This window comes from Ceratotherium simum, chromosome 6, assembly GCF_057802395.1.
Source record: "Ceratotherium simum simum isolate JZ-2026a chromosome 6, ASM5780239v1, whole genome shotgun sequence".
Lineage (NCBI taxonomy): Eukaryota > Metazoa > Chordata > Mammalia > Perissodactyla > Rhinocerotidae > Ceratotherium > Ceratotherium simum.
Window position 1 is genome coordinate 29,514,506 of NC_141905.1, and position 21,913 is coordinate 29,536,418.

Below are 21,913 nucleotides of genomic sequence, written 5' to 3' on the forward strand. Positions count from 1 at the left end.
TTCCCACCTCTGACTGGGCTCTTAACATAATAGCTAACATTTATGAGCACTTACTCTGTGCCGGGCCCCTCATACATATTACTTTACCTAATCCTTACAATAACGGCATGAGGTGGATACCATCAGTATCCTCATTTTACAGATGAGGGAACTGTGGCACAGACAGGTTGAGTACTTTGCCCAAGGTCACGCAGTGAGGAAGCGGGCAGAGCCAGGATTTGAGAACAGGCAGGCTGGCTCCACATGCCACACCGTTATCCTCCAGGTGACACAATTGCTGACATTTGCAAAGATGGCGAGATCTCTGTGTATTTGGAAAAAAATGCCCAATCTCACTTAAATCCTGCTTCAGTTTATGCTCCAAGAGGTCACACGTGGCACTGCCAGGGCTCTGCCATCGGCCTCTGGGAAAAGACACAGAGGGGTGGACTCGGAGCCCTCCAGGCTCTACCGCTTTATGCCTCTCTGCTGGATCCTTCCCAGGGGATTCAACGATGGGAAGTTGTGGCCGAGTTGCGCAGTGAGCCGTCTCCTGCTGATGTCCTCAGGGGTCCGCTCTGCTCCCACGGCCACAGGACCAGGGGGCTCTCCCGGGGCAATGCTGAGAAATCAGGGAGCCTGCCACAGTCCTGGGGTCTGGTCATCTGCTTCTTTGTCTGAGATAAAGTGCAGGCAGAAGTCCCCGACCTCTTGAAGAGACTGATAGAGCTCCCTCAGGGAGCTGGTGCTGCAGATAGAGACCGAGCAACTTTGTACTGTGAAGGGCAGAAAGGAGCTGGTGAGTTACACTCGAACCGGCGAGGCCCAAACCACTTCAACTGGACGATCCCATCAGTCGTATGCAGAGAGGGACTGACACAGAAACGGGTCTTTTGGTGGGTTTTATTTCTGCCTGATTGGGAATTTATTGGTACAGACGATTACAAATTAAGCCCTATTGGAATCATCGATGAATTTCTTTTATTGGAAAGTATGAAAGTAAGTAACGCTGAGTCTGCCCTGGAAAGTCTGATGTAGGATGTCTGTTACCGCGCAGCACTCTTCCCTTCTCCACCTGCAGCCCCGCGTGGGGTCTGGCACACTACAAGCACACAGCCAGCGTTTCTTGGACTGAACTGTTTCTGCTGCTTTCTATCTCAGCAAGTTCCTTAAACTTTGCTGGGCCTCACTTCCTTTATCTGTGAAATGAGGAAATAATTTCCACCCAGTTGAGAGCAGTTCTGAGGGTTCCGTAAAAGACAATGAGCACAGTGCCTGAGTCATAGTAGGTGTTCAGGAAATGTGTATTAAATGAAAGTGCTGCTAAAAGATGGAAACAACCCAAGTGTCCATCAATTGAATGGATGACTGGATAAACAAAAGGTGGTATATCAATACAATGGAACATTATTCAGCCTTAAAAAGGAATGAAATTCTGATACATCAGACACAAAGGGCACATATTATGCGATTCCATTTACAAGAAATGTCCAGAATAGGCACATCCATAGAGACAGAAAGCAGATTAGTGGTTGCCAGGAGATACGGGGTTTCCTTTTCAGGTTGTGGAACTAGAAATGTTCTGGAACTAGACAGTGGTGGTTGGTTGCATATTATGAATATGCTAATGTCACTTATAGTAAATTTTGTGTCATACGTATTTTACCACAATAAAAACGTTGAAAGTGTTTATTCCAAGTGCTTCTTAAATTCCATCACTGTTCACTCATTCATTCATTCATTCATTCATTTATTCAACCACCACTTGTGCTGTGTCAGGCACAGTGAGAGGCAATGTGAATGCTGAAGTCTTTCCCTGAGGCTTAATCACTCCTGAAAGAGCAAGAGGAAGGCACTGACATCCAGAAGGAAGATGGCAGGAGCATTTCCCTGTAATGAGCTCCTTGGATTTCCACTTCCACGAGCAAGGCTTGACACACGTCTTTTCAACTGCTCCTCTGCTCCCCAGCCAAGCGAGACATGAGTCAGGAAGCGGTGGGCTCCAGGCCAAGCGTGAGCACACCTCTATTTGGGCTAGCCAGACTCCCCAGGGTCCAGGGTAGTGGGAGAAGTCCTGTCTATCGGGCGATGTTGTGAATGAATTGATTTAAACCCAGGTCTCCTGGGTTCTCAAGTGCCAGTCTCTCCACTCATAGAGACAGAAGGCAGAGGGCGTTTTTTCCTGGAAGGGAAACTGCTTAAAGAAATCAACATCCAGTCAGGGGAAAGAGAATGTTAACACACAGAAGTGGAATTAATGAAGACTTCCAAAGGGAAAGAAAAGATTAGCCCCACTCACTCATCCACACTCTGGGAGATGCTCTGTGGGGCATCTTGAGGTCTGTCCCTGGAGTTCACCTCTGGTTTTCAGGATTTGTCCTTCTGGGGGCAGCCTGACTGCCTGGGGCAGATGCTGAAGGACTCATTCTGTTTGGCCCTGGGTTCCATTATAAGCTCTATTTGGGCCCCCCTTCAGCCTTCAAAGTATTTGTTGATTGACTGATTAACTGAGAGGTGTCCAGAAGAGGGCGAACATAGGGTGATAGACCTCTGGCTGTCTTCAAGTAGTAGCAGCCACTGTTTATTCAAGGCTCACCGTGAACCAGGCACACTGCATACATTCCTGTCCTACATTGATATTATCCCCATTTTACACATGGGCAACCCAAGGCTCAGAGAGGGCAATTCACTGGTCCAAGGTCTACAGCTAGAACACATTGCTGTTATTCAAGCCTGGAGAAGAGCAGACTCGGGCTGATTTAGAAAAGCTGGCAAGTAGGGGAGGGATCGGGCTTGTTTGTACTACCCCAAAGGGAAGCTTTTGGTTCTAGGCTTTGCCTCCATGGCATTTACATGGCCTATGGGGTCTCAACAGATCAAAATGGGAGACTTGAGGCAAAAGATGAGACAGAAGGGTCTGCAAGGATGAGGGACGTGGATTCACATCCTGACACTGCTGTCATGTCAGTGCTCTGTGCCTCACTCTTCTCATCTGTAAAGTGGGATATAATTGATCAGACCAGGCCGCTCTGCTTCACTCTGCCTTTCAGCGGCTCCTTATAGCTCGTAGGATCAAGTCCAACCTCTTTTCCTTAGCAGGGTTCAGAGCACTCAGGCACTAGCTTTCCTCCCCAGCCTCCTGTCTCATCACTGTCTCAGTCAGAACAAACTGTTTCTCTGACCCCAAACTCCAGGTCCCCTTCATCCTCCGGGCCTTTGCACACGCTGTCTCCTTGGTCATTCTATTGAACTCTCCTGAGTGGGAGAGAACAGGGTACATTTGAACTCAGGCACTGGGGATTGCCACGCTGATCATCACGAGAGCATGCCCGAGGGACCTGTTGTGCCCCACGGGCGAGCATCCCCCACCATGTGCATCAGAGCAGAAAGACATTGAAAACTCTCCGGGGAGGGCAGCTCTGGTGTGGACTGGATGCAGGCTGGCCCCATCCTCTCTCCAGGTGGGCAACGCCACCTGTCCTCCTCCTCACTGCTCATTCTGGCCACCTGCTCGGATGGGCAGCAGCTGCTTCGGGGTAGGCAGGGGTGGGCAGGAGAGAGATGGCGATGGGGTGGTTGAGTTCCATGGTGTCCCGACAGGCCAGCCTAGGGTTCCAGACTAGCCACCTTATTCCCCAGGGTCTAAGTGTTAAGGAGCTAGGGATGGGCACTGTCCAGAAGGCCAACCCATGCCGCAGCATGCCACCAGGACTTTAAGCTGGGGGTTGAAAACTCAAACACCTGTAGGACCCGGGACACGATCATAATGAACAGAGTGGCAGCTGTGGCCCTCTTGGCCTGTCGCTTTCTCACTTTGGACAGATGTGGATTCACAGAGATATCTCTGTTGAAGGTAAACCATCAGTGCAAGTGCAGTCATCAATGCTGCCGCAGGGTTGGAGAGACCAGAGGGACCGCGGACCCCGCCCTTCTCCCAGCTGCAGCCCTTGTTCCTGCGGGAACGAGAGCCCCAGGGGACCTATCGCCCCAGGGAGCAGGTGCTGCCAGACCCCTCCCCACCCCTCACACCTTACTCTGGAAACTACACTGCACTCTGGAAACTTCCAACTGCCTGTATCTTTGTCTCTGGGCCTGATGGCTTCTTCCAGAATTCTGAATGCTGTTCTGCAGGGGGGCAGTGAAGGGGAATTAATACTCCCTAAGAGCAGCCTTCAACCAAGGGCCGACAATGGTTGGTGTAGAAATGCTCCAGGCTCCCTCACCGCTCCCCTCGGCAGGGACTTTGTACCTTTACCCAGAGGGACTCTGCTCCAACTGCCCGAGGTGGTGGCTGGCTAACAGGGCACTCTTTGCTGGCTGTCTCTCATCCTCCCACGCCAGGCTGTCTGCCGCTCCCAAATAAACCGTTTGCTCTCAAACTCTTGTCTCAACATCAGGTTCTGGTATAACTCAAGCCAAGACACCCAATTTTCAAGAGGAAGCGGAAGTCTGGTTTTTATATAAAACCTCTTAATTTTTAAGTGTTGGCTTCTAATGCCAACTGTTAAAAACAAAACCAGACACTGTGTGGGCCCCACACCCACAAGGTAGATTTGGTCCATGGCTAGTGGTGTGCAGGGCTACGTGTGCGCCTGGGCCTGGCCTAACCCTGCCCATCCCCTAAATTCTTGGGGCATCGTGGCTGTGGCTACCCTCATGGGTGTTCTCTTTGGCGACTTGGCTGTCTTCTTCTCCTGCATCTCGTGAGACTGTCCCCTCCTTGCTGTCACTTTCCCTCCCTTCCTTCTTTCTCTCATTCTGATTTTCTTGGGCAAGACTCTCCAGCTGAGCCTGTATCACTTGCTTGTTCTTCCAATAAACTGCACAGCAGCATTTAGCAAGGGGTTTACTAGCTACCAGAGGATTACATCTCCGGGGAACCTGCTTACTGCTGGTAACTTTTGTCCAGCTGTTTCAGAAATGGCTCCTTTAAGAATTACCCCAAGCTTTAGTTTCAGTGTCCCCTGTGGTGTTTATGCCTGGCCTGGTTCCCCAGGGTCCCCACTCTCTGTGGCGGTCATCATATCTTTTGAGTAATGCCACAGAGGCCCTGAAGATGTCGGTTGAGTTGAGGAAGCCAAGGATCAAGGGGTTTAGATGACCAGAAGATTTTATGACAGCAGCATGTGTGCCTTGGGGTCATGAACTCTGACCCACAATGACCTTGAGTCTGCAAAAATCTGCACAGGCCAACTCTTGCTCCTGGCCTGCAAGTGAGAACGCCTCAGTGAGAATGGGGTGAAGATGGGATGGGGCCCTGAAGCCTGTCCCTGGACTTTTTCTCCCCAGCCTCTTCACCCACCACCTTCTTGTCTGCTTATCATGGCTTTCAGTCCTAGACGCTTATACTTGCAGCTTTCTGGTAGCTACAAACTGTTCTGGGGAATACCAGAGTCTTGAAAATGTTGTTTGGCCAAAAAAAAGTTTGCATGACGAAAGAATTCCCCCCATAAAAATGGTTCTGAGTGAATCCTGGTAAGCTGGGTCAAAAGAAAGCAGGACTTCTCAGAGCCTTTAATATGCTAATGTGTCCTATAACTTCCTAAGAGCAGTTAGGTGACCACAGTTCCTCCAAATACACTTTGGGACACACTGCTGCAGACTCTAGTGCTGGGCCTGCCTGGCAGGGCTCCATGAGCAAATGGTACAGGTGCCAGGCCCCTGCTGGTAATCAAACTGCTTCCTGGTATGGGTCTAGCTGATTGTCACTCCCTGAGATCCTGGGGGGTGTCCGGCTCCTTCCCAGGGGCGGGTGACTTGGGGTGTAGTAGAGGAAGGTTCAGGAGCCCAGAGGTCTGGGAGCAGAGGAAAGACAGTTTCTGGCCTGGGCTGCTGGCTGAAGGGGTGAGTGGGTGGGGAGATGTGCAGGCTTCTCTACTCTATGATTAGGGCAATTTGTTTCTCCAGGAGGTCATTTGTGGTAGGAAACACAGCCTAGAAATTAAACTAAATATACCCAGGCCCCAGAGGAGTGGAGACAGCAGTGGCACCTGGCTGGGGTGGGGCAGCGAAGACTCTACTCAGGTTGGGATGTCACTGTACTGACTCCTACATTGTAAGGGTTGGGAGGAAAATGGTTTGAGTTTCCAAGGCCTGGCCTGGGTGAAATGGCAGATACAGGTTTGAGTTTTGGGGAGGGGGTTCCAGTCCCTCACGTCATGCCTCACCTTGTCATCACCCCCTCACCCCAGATACCCTGTCCCCAGTGCTCAGCTTTTCTCTGCCTCTTCATGAATGCTGCTCTCCCTGCTTCCCCTGGGTCCCCAAACCCACACAGCTCCACCAGCTCTGTCTTCCTGTGTTCCAAAAGGAACCTTCTCCCTGAGGAAATGCCCATTCCTTCCAGGTGGCTGTTAGGAGACAAAAAGAGCTGAAATCTAATTCACACTCAAGTTGTTATGACTGATAGAGCAACGTAATTGCAATTTGAAAGGACTCCATTCTATTTCTCAGCTGAAAGGGTCCTTAGCAACCTCCTCATGTGGTTTTTGAGATTTGGTGGAAGACCAAACGAAATCTTAGGTGCTATTTCAACATGTGAAGCAGATAACACAGCACCACGGCTCTGTGTGAGAGGGTGTCGCCTGCCCTTGCCCCGACTTTTGAATTCCTAAAGGTGTTTTTTGGAACAATGGTGTAAACCACTGATCACACTCCTCATTCTAAAGGAAACTGGGGCCCAGACAAGGGAAGTGACTTGTTCAAGGTCACAGGGCCAGACAGTGGCAGAGCTGGGACTTGTCCCCAGGTCCCCTGACCTCTAGCCAGTGCTCCTGTCCCTGCCCTACGATGCCTGAGTATTTATCTCTCAGGCTCATTCTTGCAGCCGACTCCAAGCACAGTGACCACCAGCTCTGCCATCCTGGTAACACAGAGAACATTCGTCACGCCCCCTCCACTTAAACAAACTTCCACTGGGCCCTTCACCCCTCCGGACTGGGCAGGGCCTTCCTCTGCCCTGCTTCACGCAGCCACCCCTTTCCTACCGCGGCGAATGTTTTCCTGTTAATTTTTATGATCGTTGCTGAGAACAAATGCAAAAGAAAGGCAGACACACTTCAGATTTTGCTCACTGCATGTTTTCATTTTTAATTAAATAAGTCAAGTAAGCCATCAAGTGATGGGTTCACATTCTGTTCCGCAAAGCAGACCCTGATCGGTGGTGGCTGCCAGCTCTCTGAAGAGCAGCCCCTGCGTTTCCAGGAGACGGCAGATTGCTGCCACAGCAAGGATGTCTGGGACATTGATGGCAAGGGGGCTGGGAGCAACGTGGCCGAGCAGAAGGAGCTGCATGCTACCCACACACACACGCGGACACTTCTGTCTACACCATGGCCACACATGGCCACGCAGGGACTGTCCTGTACCATGTGGCCATGCAACATGACACAGGGCTGAGGTCTCAGCAAAATGACGGAGTTGGCAGGATCCAGGAGGGAGCAGGGGAGCCAGGCAAACTAGGCCTGGAATATACTGATGAGATGGTCATTGCAGGGGCGCCCAGTTCAAGCCGAATGTCTGAGGAAGCAGGGTAGCTGGGTCATTTTATTTCCCAAATAAAATACCTGCTCTACAATATGAGCCAGGCCCATGAGGATGGCACTGCTCTGCGTCCTTGAAAACACTAACTCGTCCCCTAGGCACAGTCATGGAATGACAAAGGACACAAGACCAAAGGATCTTGAAGCTCTTAAGACATCTGAAGTTGCCCATTCTGCTTGTCCTGTTGAGGTAAAGAGCAACTCCCATTATTCCCAAAACCAGGGGCAGTGGGGAGGCCATGTGGCTGCAATCAGGAAACCCTGGGCCTGGCCCCTCCCGTCTAGCTGGACTACGTCCTAGGAATTTTCACAAGCAAATCCATCAATGTGGATTTCAGCGGATGTGCCCTCTTTCCACTTGTACAGATGGACGAGACCCACTTGGCTTCACAGGCATCTGATCCCCACTTCCCCCCTCCCCCGAGCTCTCCTGGCCTCAGGATCTCCCTCTGAGACCTGCCTTTGCTTTCAGCCTTGGGGGATGGAAGTGGGAGGGGACTGCCTTGGGGACACAGCCAACCAGTCTTCTGCTCCTGTGCTTTATAATCCAGGGCTATCAAGGGACAGGCCCTGTGGTCAATTAAAACAGGCCCTAGCGTGGGAGACGGCACCAGGGATTGGAAGAGACCTTGAGGGTCAGGACCAGGCCATCTAATGCTTACATCTCCTGACTGCTGTCCAGGCCAAGTGGCCACCTTCCGGGACAGGGACCCCCTGACCTCCTGCTGGAACCCGTTCCATCGTCGGACAGACGGCAGAGGTGGTAGGAAAGGTGCCATTGTAATGGGTTGGGTGGGTGCCCTCTGCTCTGGGGGGTTCACACAGCAAGCTGCCTCATTACACCACCCTCTGGCAGTAGCTCCCAGGCTGAGGGTGCTGGAAGACAGGGAGTAAACACTTCATTCAACATTTCTTTTTCTGTTCACTTATTTATGTTCAAGTGTGTGTATCACATAAAGGGACACAAGGCTAGACTCTGCTCTCAACCTTAGTAGTCACTCAGTGATGACCTGCAGGGGGTGCTGCAGAGCCATCTGCTGCTGCTCTTTCCCTCTCCGTGGGGACTCAGGAATCCAGCCCCACTGGCTACTCCCAAGGACCCCCCATGCCCTCATCCACTCCAAGGTTTACAAAGAAGGCCCAGAGGAGGAGCCAGGAACGGGCAGCGGTGGCGACGGCCTGCGGGTGTTGGACACTGCCCTGTCTCACCAAGGCCTGGAATGTTCTGAACTATTTACATAGGCCAGACTAAAGAGGTCTTCATGAAGAAAGAGAAAATGAGTAAACGCTCATTGCTGAATGGGCCTCTTGTTCCGGGGAAGCTGGCGGCTGCTGGAGGTGAGGCCTTAACTGCTCCCCTGTCTCCAGACAGGTGAGTGCTGTGGAGGGGACGGCTCCTGGTGGAGCCAGCAGGAGCAGAGAAACAGGGCTGGCCTCGCTGGAGGAGGAGGCACTAGCCCCCAGCTGGACCACCTTCGTTGGCCCAGCTCCATTAGGAAAACCCCGCATGCATGACTCCAGCCAGGTCCTGCAGAGTGTAAAGTCAGTAGTCACCCCCACCCTGTCCTTCCCCAAACCCCACGGGTTCCCAGGGCATTGCTGAGCCCCAAGGCGACACTCACTTGAGTAGTGTCCTGTTCAGACCCCTGGGCAAAGGTAATACAGCAGAAAGGGCCTTCCTGTCACATCTTCGAATCAAAAGGAGGAAACCACGGTGTCTCCTTAAACAACAGCCCGGGGCCATCGCGACTCCTGCATCCTGGTTCAGTCCTCTTGTATTCTGAATCATCTCCCAGTGTCCTTGTGTCTACGGAGTGAGCGAATGGTTTCTATTATTATTGTCTTGTCCTTCTTGATTTGGGTACAGCTTTGAGTACCTGCAAATAATAAGGTATTTCTGTCTCGTCTTTTCCACAAAATAAATAAATTAAGTCAACTTGTAGTGTACAATCTGTCCATGTCCTGAGAAGTCCCGCAGGTCCATTCTCGGTGCCGTCCCCCGAGCTCAGGGCTCGGCCCTGCGGGGAGGCACAGGAAGGAAGCAGCCTGCTGTCCACACTAGGAGGCCCCGGAAGAGCCCTGGATGGAAGAGCCCAGGTGGGGAAGAGTGCAGGGAGGAGCTGGGGAAGAACGGCCAGCACTTCTGGGCCTGCCAGACACCCTGGCCCCACTCTACCCCAGGGTCAAGTTTAAGAGTTGGAGTCCCTTTGGACACCAAATTAGAGGCAGCTCCCTGCACAACTTATTCTTGGACTGGAAGACCTAGAGTGAAGACCTCCTTGAATGGCTGAAGTCCATGCTAAGGGAGACCCAGCAGCTCAGATATGCTGACTATAACGGATCCCACAAGATGGCTATGGTCCTCACCTTTTCAAACTGCGGCTTCCAGCCAGGACACATGCCTCCCTTCCCCAGGGCAACACCAGCTGGACTCAGATCCTGTGTTTCCCTGGCATCTATAATACTCAAACCAAAACTCAGCCCTCTGGGTTTGACAATGGGACGGATCTGACATAGAGGTTGTCCAGGAAATCAGAAACAGCCCTTAATAAACTGTTGCAGCTCCCTGCAAGTTCTGAGGAGGTACTGAGTTCTGCTCCCCAGTTTAGGGTGGAAATGGGAAAGACTTCCACTTTGGGGACATCTGCTGTTTGGTCATAGGCCCCCGACCCCCCAGGGGCCTGGGAGAGATTTTCAAATCTGGCCTCTTCTCGGGGAGGGGGTGAGGGCTGCTAATTTATGCTGCTTCTGGACACTCAGCAAAGAAGGCTGGTGGTTTCTGAGATTTGTTCCACATGGAGTTCAAACAGAAAAGCCCGTGGAATACTGTGGGCTGCCACATGGCCACCTAGGCTCTGATCCTTCTGGAGGAGGCTCCTCTTCCTCCTCCTCCTCTGGGAGGAGCCAGAGTGTTCCCCGCTGGTTCTCCCAGCCCCCCTTAGCACCCTAAGCCCGGACTGCTTCCAAGTGGCACTTCTCCAGAAACAAAACCAAAAACACAGCCACAAGACACCAAACCATAAATAACTTAAAAAAACCCAAATAAAATACCCAGCCTGAGTTGAGCAATACTCTTCCCAGAGCCCTAAAGGAGGAATTTCAGACACTAACCACATAACCATGGCAACCAACCATGCAGCTAACCTCTGTCCCCTGTCTTTTCAGGGGAGAGGGTATCCTGATGTGACTTCTCCCCCAAGAGCACTCTGTACTTTATTCTGGGCCCTGCCCCACAGGGGATTGGCTGGAAATGGCAGGACCCATGAGCTGCCTTTTGCCTCCGGGGACCATAGCTACTTCTGTCAGTTAGGCCTGAGGCAGCCGTCAAATATGGATATGCTCTCAGGAAGCCAGCCGAGCGGGGATGGGGCCTCTGGGCTGCAGTCATGTGAGGGTCAGCCACGCCATTTTAAAACATGCTGCCTGCCAGCAGCGAGGACGTGAGTGGGACAGAGGAGGTAGCTGCGAGAATCCAAGGCAGTTCTGTATCCACCGTTCAGCCCCAAACCCGGCCGGGGAAGGGGGTCATAGCCTGTAACTGTGTTTTCTCCTGCCCCCAAGTAATTCTAAAAATGTAATTAAAGGCTCCTCCTTAGGTGTGGGATACAAATAAACCCTGTAGGCATAAAGCAAAGGAGAAGCTTGTCTGTGTATAAATGTGTGTGTGTGTATTTGTGTTTTTATGATGTTTTCCTGTCTGTGTATGTGGTGTGTGTCTAGGTATTGGTCTTTACTTATGTCTGTGTGTTTTGTAGCTCTATACCGGGCTGATTTCATCAGCAACCAGCACAGCTATCCCATTTATGAAAATATTGACTCGTTCCTGGTTGCTAAGCCCCAAATGCCATGCTCTGACACCCCAGCTACCCCAGCCCCTCCTCAGGGACCCACCCAGATTCCACACGGGATTGTGTAGAAATCCAGACACTGAAAGGTTAACACTGAGGACAGCAGGAGGTCGGACTGTGACTGGTCAGTGCCCACTGCCCCTTCTGGTTGTTAAATATCTGGACTCTGGGCCACAGTGTCCACAAGAATTTATGTGTGTTTCACGTATGTTTCTGTATGTGCGCGTGTGTGTGCGCATGTGCACGCGTGTGTGTGTATGAGAGAGAGAAAGCCTTGTCAATAGGCCCCGGGCCCACCTGGACCTGTGCAGGAGACCGCAGCCCCTTAGGTCTGGGTTTGATGGCCCTCAAGGGGACCAGGCACTGTCCTGTTTTCAGCGAGAAACCTCAGGCCCACGGCTGCAGCGGGGAAGCTAGCTGGCTAGGGGCCTACTTCTATAGCGGAGGGGCTTCCGGCTCCCTGCACGGCCCCCTGCCCGCCGTCTGCGAGCGCGGCCCTCTCACCACCGCCCTGGGTGTGAGGAAGGCAGGGCGGGACTTCCACAAGGAGGGGTGCTCGTGGCCCCAGGCCCCCTACGTGACCCAGAAGGTGCCACGCTCCTCCAGGAGGCTGACAGAGCGGTTGGTGAGGGTGGCGGCATCCTTTGCCAATTTGTAGCCAAAGAGGCGCATGGCGGGACCGCAGGCGGCCTGCACCACCTGCGCCAGCTTGAAGGGCATGCCGAAGCGCCACTTCTCGAACTGCTCCGAGGAGTTCTTCTGTGTGGAGTAGATGCCGCTGCTGTCCCGGGCCGCCTGGGTGTTCTTCTGGATCCAGTCTTCCACCTGCGGCGTCAGGGGGATGCCTGCAAAGCGGTACATCTCCCGGGCCTTCTGCAGGGGCCTGCGGGCCACGTCCTCGTAGCGCACCAGCATGTAGCGGCCGCGCAGCCAGGCCGGCTGCCTCAGGCCCAGCTCCGCCGACAGGCGGATGCTCTCGCAGTTGCCCCGCAGCCGCTGCACCTCCTCCTCTCTCACCTGGTCCTGGCCCTCGGCCAGCCACTTCTTCCAGGTCTCGTACTTGCCGGCGAAGGCCACCATGCGGGAGGCCAGCACGGCCCGGGGGTCGCGCACCAGCTGGATGACGCGCAGGTCCAGCCGGGGGTCTTCGGCCAGCGGCTGCAGGAACTCCAGCTGCCGGATGCGGACGGCCTTGAGCGCCATGTGCTCCTTGCGGCGGCAGGCCTCGGCGGCCAGCGTCACGTTGAGGGGGCCGCAGCGGCGGTTCTTGCAGTGGTACTTCTCAAAGACCTTCTTGACAAAGGGCGTGCACACGGGGTCCTCGCAGAGCGAGCGGCTGGAGCCCCGGCGGAACATGTACTGGGTCAGGTGGTCCTCGGGCAGCGGGCTGATGAAATGCTCCAGGACGTACAGGTCGCACAGGAAGAGCTGCTTGAGCACGTCGCGGTAGACCAGGGCCGAGCCCGCCGCGTTGGCGCCTCCCGGCTCGAAGGACACCGTGCGCTCGATGTGCCACAGCGGCTCGAAGAGGTAGAAGATGTTGCCCTGCTGGTTGAAGAACTCGCCCACGAACGAGGAGCCGGTGCGCGTGGTGGCCATGAGGAGCACGTGGCGCCGGGGCTGGGCCCGGGCGGGTTGGGGTGGCTCCTCCTCCCCCTCCCCGGGCTCCACCCCCAGCTGCAGACTGAGGTTTCGCAGGCGGCTCCGCAGCTGCGTGAAGGCTGAATCAAGCTCACTCAGGGACAAGAGGGATGCGTTCTCGGCCAAGACCAGGGCCGGGTCCGTGCTGTTGGCATCCACCAGGGATTGGGGGATCTGCTTCAGCTTGTCCGAGACCCTGTGAGGACAAAGGGAGAGCAGGGTCAGCGACTGACTGGGGACTCCAGCCCCTGTGCAGCCCTAAGCAGCCTCCCAGGCTGACCACCCACAGCCTGTCTTAGTTGGGTTTCCCCAGAAGCAGACTTTGAGGAAAGGATCTGAGTGTAGGTAGTTGATTTGGCAGACAATCACAGGAAGGGGTAGGTAGCGAGGCAGAGAGGAATGGAGGTCCATACAGGGTGAGCAGGCTATCCCTGTGGGCAAATCGATCTGACTGGGGAACCCTGGGAGGCAGTGTAGAACAAGCCTCAGGATTCTCTCACCCAAGGGGTGTGAAGCTCCCAGCTGGCCGTGGCTGAGGGCTGCTCCCAGAGGCATTTACTTACTCCCGGCTAGCCAGTGTGCATGTGCAGAGAACGCTCTCAGGCTGAGCGTTGCAGGAACCTGCAGTAGGACTGGAAGAGTCCATGCTGAGGAACTCAGGCAGGGCACTGACACAGCGCCTGCTACACAGCCCAGTTCCTAACCTACTCATCTTGGTTGATGCTTTCTCCAGACATTTATGTGTCTAGCAGGTCTACTGGCAGGGCCACTGCGCACAGCAGTACACTACCAACTCTAGGGTGCAGCATTCCCGGTGTAGCCTGTGTGAGTGCATACCCCGGGCGTGGAGCAATACACAACCTGGGCAGCTGCACATGGCAGCCCTGCCCACGAGAGTATCTGTACCAGGACCCTAACTTTCCAGGGGCTCACTCTCATCCCTGACTTCGGGTTGGTATAGGGGATGGGCTGTTAATGCAAGGCATCATCCTAGGCCGGGGAGTTAATTAATAATAACCACAGCCAGCAAGTACTGGACACCAACTATGTGCCAGGCACTGGGCTAAATTCTTTTATATTTTCTCATTTAATCTTTACAACAAGACAGGCCCATCATTAGCCACATTTTACAGAAGAGGAACTTAAGACAGAAAAGTGAAGTAATTTGTTAAAGCTGTCACAGCTAGAAAGGGCCAGAATCAGGATTCCGACTCAGGTTGCCTGAGTCCAGAGCCCAGGTCTCACCACTGTGCAGCCCTGAGGACGTGTGTGGGACCTCTGCCTGGGCACAGGAGGGGCCTGAGGATTACTGGTTGAAGGGCTGCCTGTGTAGGCCCACAGGGAGGCCTACAGCTGCCTCTCCGCCCCCACCTGCAGCCCTCACCTCGATATGATTTTATTTTCCTTTTCAATGAAGACAAAAACCACCACCACAAAAACCAGGAAAAGGGCATATTTGCTTCTCATCCTCAGGCTGTGCAGAAAGTCCCGGCAGTCCTGGGGCAAAGCAAGTCCTTTCTCCATGGGGTAGGCTGGGGCCGTGGGCGCTCAGCTCAGGGGCATCACTCGGGGCCTGGCTTGTTGTCTTCAGGTGGGGGACACCCTCGTCCTGTGGAGAGACAGGCGGTCAGGACACCCTTGTCTGGAGATAAGAACGAACGGGAGCTTTTCCACCAGACTTTTGAGGATCCTGGCCCTGCTTAGCAGCCAGAACCCCAGAGCCACTCTCCCAGTGGACTATGCCCCAGGGAGACTTGAAATCAGGTCATTTAAAATGCTAATGACCCCTCTGATTCATCCATGCCGCCTCCATCAATTTATCCTTGGACCTCACACCATGACTCAAAGGCACGTATATGGAAAAGAATGTTCCTTGAGTATAAATGTTTGCAATAGCAAAAGACTGCAAACACGTAAATAAAAAATGATCCATGCAATGGGTTATTATGCAGACACAAAGAATAATGAGATGGATGGACAAATGTTGATGTGAATAATCTATTATACATATATAGTAATTATATGTATACATATAAAAGCAAGCTACAGACACAATGTGTTTATATAGGACAGGGTTTCTTAACCTTAGCACTTTTGACATTTTGGGGCAGATAACTCTTTGTTGGGGGGCTGTCCTGTGCATTGTAGGATGTTTAACAGCATCCTTGGCCTCTACTCATTAGATGCCAGTAGCATCCCCTCTGCTCAGATGTGACAATCAAAAATGTCTCCAGACATTGTCAAATGTCCCCTGGGCGAGGGGGAGGTGCTAAATCACCCAGGTGGAGAACCTCTGATGTGGTATGATCCCATTTGAAAAAAATTTTTTTTAAGTGAGAGAAAAATATAGATGCTGGATAAAAATGGACTATGACTGCAGGGCCACACAAGGCCTTGTAACAAAGGGACAGGGAGGTGGGGAGAGAAAAGTGGGGTGAGTCTTCTGTTTGCTGTGTAACACTGTGCACTGTTAGAAATTTTATCATGTGGATGTGGAAATTTTTAAAAATTAGCCAAAGGAAAAACCCACCAGAGCACACGAATTCTACCAAAATCCTTCACGTGGCCTCGGTCTTCAGTCTCAGCTTCCTGGGGCAGCCTCCCCGGGGATAGGTTAGGGCTCCCCCAGCCCCACCACCGCACAAAGACTCCCATGAGCACCTGAGACTTCGTCATAAAGCGACCCCACTTGTAATGACTTGTTCAGTGCTGCTCATCCCTTCATGGGGAACTGGGAGTTTGTCTGGGCCCCTCACTGTCCCTTAGCACTGGGCCAGGCACACAGGAGACACTCATGCACGGTTGCTAAACCACAGAATGGATAAAAGAATAAATGACCCTCAATGGAAGGTGTGTATATTTTTCAAAACCAGAGCAAATACAGCATTGTCCAGTGGAGCATCTCTCATTTGTCCTCACCGTCACACATGCACTTGTCTGTACCGCGAGCCCCCGGTTCCAGCACAACCCCCACTTCTGCAAGTCTCTCCCTTTCTCCATGAGGACCCTCGTCCACAGGAGACAATCTGCTCCAAGTCTGAAAAAATCTTATTGTGACCTTGTGTAGGGCAACCAGGACCATGTCTCTCTGGAAAAAAACGGATTTTCCCAAGGGAAGCAGCTGGTGTTGAGGGCAGGGAGGGCAGGAAGGAAGGTCCCAGGGCTGCAACTTTGTCACAAAATAGAAGTGGCTTCAGGGACAGCCAGAAAATCTGTCCTTAGGGGAAAGCAGTGGGGCGAGGGTTCTGCATGTGAGGAGGCAGCTGTGTACCCCAGCAGCTGAGTGGAGGTTCCCAGCTGTGCAGGGCAGAGGGGTGGTGGTGCGGCAGGCAGCTCTCCCTGACGGGGCACTGGGGGTGCTTCCTGAGTGTGGGTGGGTGGAGAAGGGCCCAGTGGGGAAGAGGCTGCAAGGCCAGCTCCAGAGTAACTGGAATATTCCTGCCTCTTCCTAATCCTTCTGGGCCTTTACCCCACGCACTTCTTAAACAAATATTTTCTGAGTCCCTATTATGTGCCAGCCTCTGGTCTAGGCACTGGGGATACAGCAGGGAACAAGCAGGCACGGTCCGTGCGCTCATGGGGCTTACACTCTGGTTGGAAGGGCCAGCTGGAATATTATGGGTAGCTGAATTTTATTAAGTGCTCACTACTCTGTGCCAGGTGCCATGCTAAGTACTCGATTTGCATTTCCTCATCAAATCCTCACAAACGCCCTATTAAGTAGCAACCGTCCCATTCTACAGAGGAGGAACCTGAGGTTGAAGTTAAGTAACTTGCCCAAGGTTCCTCCAGCAGCGGCCCTGACTGCCCCTTCCAGGTCCAGGTCATTTGAGCCTCTCAGTGCTTCCCAGTGACCCCCACATAGAGTAGGGCTTTCCAGACAGTCTGTCTGTCTCCCTTTCCCAGACTGCCAGATCCCTGAAGTCGAGACTGTCATCTAGAACAGCACCTGGCACATACCAGCAGTCCCACAAATCACTGGTGAGTGAACCGGTCAAAGCTGGTGCCAGGCAGGCTGTCGGCACGAGTTTGCAGAATGATGGGCAGGGCCATGTTCCCCATGCACCCCATTTAGCCCATGGTGGGGTGTGAGGCCACCTGTCCCACTGGGAGGGTGAGACCCAACACTGACTCTGCAGAGCACAGGGGGTTGAAATCCTGACTTTCTGCCCTCCCGGCTCTCAGCTGAGAGTTGCCTGGGTCTGATGGTGTGAGGGAAGCAGACGAGCTGCGACCAGAAGTCCTGGGTTCTAGTCCTTCCTGTCTAGTCCTTACCATGCTGTGTAACCTGGTATAAGTGACTTAACCTCTCTGGACCTCAGTTTCTTCACCTGTAGCATGAAAAGGGTGGTACCTACTGCATAAGTTTGCTGTGAGGAACAGGATCTGGTGCACGGTAAGTGTTCATTAAATACGAGAGGAGAGAAAGGCAGGGTGGTGAGGGGTAGATGCCCTCACTGTCCTCTCCCTTCTGGGTCTAACATCTTGGGTGAGATTTAGAAGTTTGGTTGCCTCGAAGACAAAGCTCCTGAGCCTTCTCCTCCCCTCGCTTCCAGGCACTGTTTCTATTCTAGAGCTGCCATCCCAGCCCCCTCACCCCCCAAATAATACAGGGTTCCCGAGAACCTTCCTGGCATTGCCCTAAAAGGAAGAAGCGAGGGTGAAAACTTTCTCCAACATGAAACGTGAGGCAGTCTGCTGGTCCTTTGCTCTGCCCAGGCAGGCTGCCCCTAGGTTTAGCTTTGGAAGCCCAGTGGGTGGGTGGGCAGGCAGGAGAGAGAGGTTTAGAGTTCCCAGGGAAATACAGGAGGTCCCCAGAGTCAAGAGGTAAGAAAGGGTCACAGGTGCCAGAAGGTCACAGGATCAGGAGGGAGGAGGACAGGGCTGGAATGAGGTCACCCAGCAAAGCTCCAGGCAGAACCTGCCCTGCAGAGGGCCCTCTGCAAGAAGTGGGTCTGTGACATCTGTGACACTGGACAAACCTTTGCACTACTTCCCTCCCAAAACCTGTGGTGCACGGGCTAGTCCTGCCTCCCTTGCTTAGCTCACAGGAAGAATGAAAAATCTCTTCCTTCTCTTGGCGGATGCCGCCTCCCAGGGGAGTATTCAATATCTTTCCTCCTCCAACACCCAGCAATGATGTGACAGCCAAAGGAAAAGGTGGCGTCCGCATTTCCAGGGCGCCAGGGCCAACGGTGAAGAAGGCCAGGGGCAGGTGCCCAGCCAGCTCTGCCTGGATGCAGGGAGCGGGGACAGCTGCCCTCGGCCCAGTTATACCCAGTGCTCAGCTCAAATGTCCCCCCCTCTGGAGTCCTTCCCTGACCACCGACCTAACGTTGACCATCTCCCCTCCCCCCATCACTTCCCCTCTCTGCCTCCTGCTTTATTTCCTTCCTAGATGGAAATCTACTTGTTTCCTGCTTCTTTCAGCCACTGGAATGTCAGCTCCATGAGAAGAGAGCCTGTCTGTCGGCTCCACCTCTGTAGTCGTGTCCTGTTCTGCGGGATCTGAGCACAGAGTAGGTGCTCCATAAGACTTGCTGAATGAATGGATGACAGCCTTTTCCAAAAGCATGTAGCCCAGTGTGAGATGCTTAATCATTCTAAGTTGATGGGCAATATGAAGAGGAAGAAGAAAAAGCAGCTGTTCCCTCTGTGAGTGAATCATGTGTGTGCACTGTGAGCATGTACTATGAGCAGATACTATAAGTGTGTGCTAGGAACTCATACTAGGAGCATGTGCTATGGATGTGTGCTATGAGTGTGTACTACAGGCATATACTGTGAGTGTGTGCTATGAGTATATGGCCTGAGTGTGCACTATCAGCAAGTGCTGAGTGTGTACTATGGAGATATTCTATAGGCATGTATGTGAGTGTGTACTATGGAAGTATATTATCGGCATGCATGACGAGTGTGTACTATGGAGGTATACTATGGGCATGTACGTGAGTGTGAACTATGGAGGTATACTACAGGCATGTACATGAGTATGTACTATGGAGGTATGCTACGGGTGTGTACATGAGTGTGTACTATGGAGGTATACTATGGGCATGTCTGTGAGTGTGTACCATGGAGGTGTACTACGGGCATGTACATGAGTGTGTACTATGGAGGTATACTGTGGGCATGTACGTGAGTGAGTACTATGGAGGTACACTACAGGCACATCCATGAGTGTGTACCATGGAGGTGCACTACGGGCACGTATATGAGTATGTGCTATGGAGGTATACTGTAGGCGTGTACGTGAGTGTGTACCATGGAGGTATACTGCAGGCACGTGTGTAAGTGTGTACCATGGAGGTGTACTACGGGCATGTACGTGAGTATGTACTGTGGAGGTATACTGCAGGCATGTATGTGAGTGTGTACCATGGAGGTGTACTACGGGCATGTACGTGAGTACCTACTGTGGAGGTATACTGCAGGCATGTATGTGAGTGTGTACCATGGAGGTGTACTACAGGCATGTTCGTGAGTGTGTACTATGGAGGTATACTATGGGCATGTACGTGAGTGTATACTATGGAGGTATACTATGGGCACCTACATGAGTGTGTACTATGGGCAAAATTTCACACTTGGGACTTCAATACATTAGTCTCTTGAATTATCGTATCAATCCGAGGATGCTATTTTTGAGGATGAAGAAATTGAGCCTTGAGGCTTTCAGTGCAAGCCCTCACAGCTATGTGCTAATGACGAGCAGGGCAGAAAACAGTGAAGGCACCCCAGACAAAACTTAGTGAGGGAACACTGGAAAGAAAGTGGACTGTGGGCTGTGGGCTGAGGCCCTACACTCCAGGCACTGGCTTCCCTACCCTGCTCTCCCTCAGGATCCTTTCTGCTCAGGCCTCCCTCATGACCTGGCAAGGGGCCCTCACTAGACAATAGTTTTCCACTTGGATGGCTCCCAGTCAGGCCCTTGGCTTCCCCAGGCCTTCCACTGAGGCCCCAGATGGGCTGCAGTCCCCCTCTACCTCCCCCTGCGGGAGGTGGGGTCCCGGAGTCTGCTGTGAATGGAGCTCTGATAAGGGACGGGCCTTGCCAGACATTGCATCAGGCAGCAAAACTCCACTCCCCTCACTCGCTCAGGGCCAAGGGCACAGCGGGGACTGGGGCCTCAGCTGTGGCAGGCCCTGCTCACTCTGCCTTTCCCCCAGGCAGGAGGAGCCGCCCAGAGAAGAGGGGCTGAGGGAGGGCAAGGGCTGAGATGGAGGAGGCTCCATGGGCAGAGAGGGGAGCCGTGAAGCCCACTGTGGCAAAACTCTGAACCAACCCATGGGCAGCAGTCCTCGCGGGCTGGGAGGCTGCCCCAACCATGCCATGTTGCCAAATACCTGGGAAGGGAGACCTCGGGGTTTCTGTGGTTTGTCTCTGAATCCCCTAGAGTGGAGACAGAGGGCAGGGCAGGGAGAAGGAGCTCAGATGCTGGCCTGACTCTGTTGTAGATGACCTTTGCTTGGGGAATGCAGAAGCCCATCCAGTGGCCTGTCCAGGTGAGGTTCTATTTCACGTGAGGACATCCAGAGATGGTTTGGGAAGGACCAAGGCCCCCCAGTATCTCAAGCTTAGTGTCTGACCAGAAAGTAAATGCTCAGAGGTTGTTGGATGAACCAGTGAGTGAAGGAAGAAGAGAAGGAATGAAAGAATGAGCAAGTGAATAAATGCCTGGCTGATGCCTGTGCAGCTCAGGGCTATCATTTCTCCCCAAGCACCTCACATCCCAGGGCTCCAGCTTCCTCTCCCCAGAACAAACCCGTCTATACCCTCCTTATGGGCACGCATCCAACCCCAGCCAAGACAGACAGAGTTGAAGCAGCCAAAGGTGAAGGTGTGTCACCTGAGTGGCAGTGGACACCCAAGAACGTGTGAGAAGCTGTGGGCCAGAGCCACGAGGTGGACCGTGGGGCTGAGGGCCAGCCTGGTGTGTGAGGGGGGCTGCCAGTCACTTCACTAGGGTCTGCTCAGCTGTGTGAACAACACATCCTGCGTAAACCCCAAAGCTGACAGCTGCATGAAAGACAAGGCCCTGGAGAACAGTCCCAGGCCTCCCTGTCAGTAAAGGCCCTTCCCGCGCCTCTCATGCTGAACCGCGGGCCTGGGCCAGGTCGGAGCTGGCCCACTGCTCTGGGTTTCACTGCCCTCGCCCGGTCAGGAGCTGCAGTGGAGGTCGGCGTCCAGGAAGCCCGGCAGCCTGGTGAGGGGTCTGCTGGCTGGATTGGAACTGACCTGGACATGGGCCAAGATTCATGGCCAAGGATGGGCACCCAGCCCTGGAAATCCAACGTGGTAGACGCAACTTGAGTGTCCCCCCAGACCAGGCTGGATGAGTAACTGCGGTGCACTGGCACAATTAACCCCATGCAGGGGTTAAAAATGCTGATGCACAGCTACAAAAATGGAATATTAAGTGATGATATTTTCATTTTATACCCTTTCATACTCTTTGAATTTTTGACAACCATGCACATGTATCACTTTAATGAGTTTTAAAACCTAATCTGAAACTTAAAAAGAGAAATATAAGATCGCTTTGGAAGTGGTATGGAAAATGCATTGGAAGAGGGCAGGACTGGAGGCTGGGAGACCAGTGAGCCCTTCTGCAATGGGCCAGGAGAGAGGGGGCAGCCTGAGTAAGTGGTGGCAGAGGGGCGAAGAGGAAGGATAGACACGAGAGATGTTAGGTAGCCAACCCGACGCCTATGACACACACAATGTGGGTGAGCCTTGAGCACGGTATGCTAAGTGAAATAAGTCAGACACAAAAGGACAAATACTGTATGATTCCTCTTATGTGAGGTTCCTAGAGGAGCCAAATTCATAGACAGAAAGTAGAAGGGTGGTTGCCTGGGGTTGAGGGGAGAGGAAATGGGGAGTTAGTGTTTAATGGGGACA

At 53.0% G+C, this 21,913-nt stretch overlaps 1 protein-coding gene across 1 annotated transcript in view; it reads right to left on the reverse strand.

Moving 5' to 3' along the window:
* Positions 1-7,052: 7,052 nt before the first annotated feature.
* Positions 7,053-21,913, reverse strand: part of CHST3 (carbohydrate sulfotransferase 3) — a 39,087-nt gene continuing 24,226 nt past the window's right edge. The window contains exons 2-3 of the mRNA XM_004427007.3: positions 14,394-14,618; positions 7,053-13,205 (exon numbers count right to left, since the gene is read on the reverse strand). Of these exons, the coding sequence (XP_004427064.1) occupies positions 11,942-13,205; positions 14,394-14,533 (1,404 nt within the window). The 5' untranslated portion in view covers positions 14,534-14,618 and the 3' untranslated portion in view covers positions 7,053-11,941. The remainder of the gene's footprint in view (positions 13,206-14,393; positions 14,619-21,913) is intronic.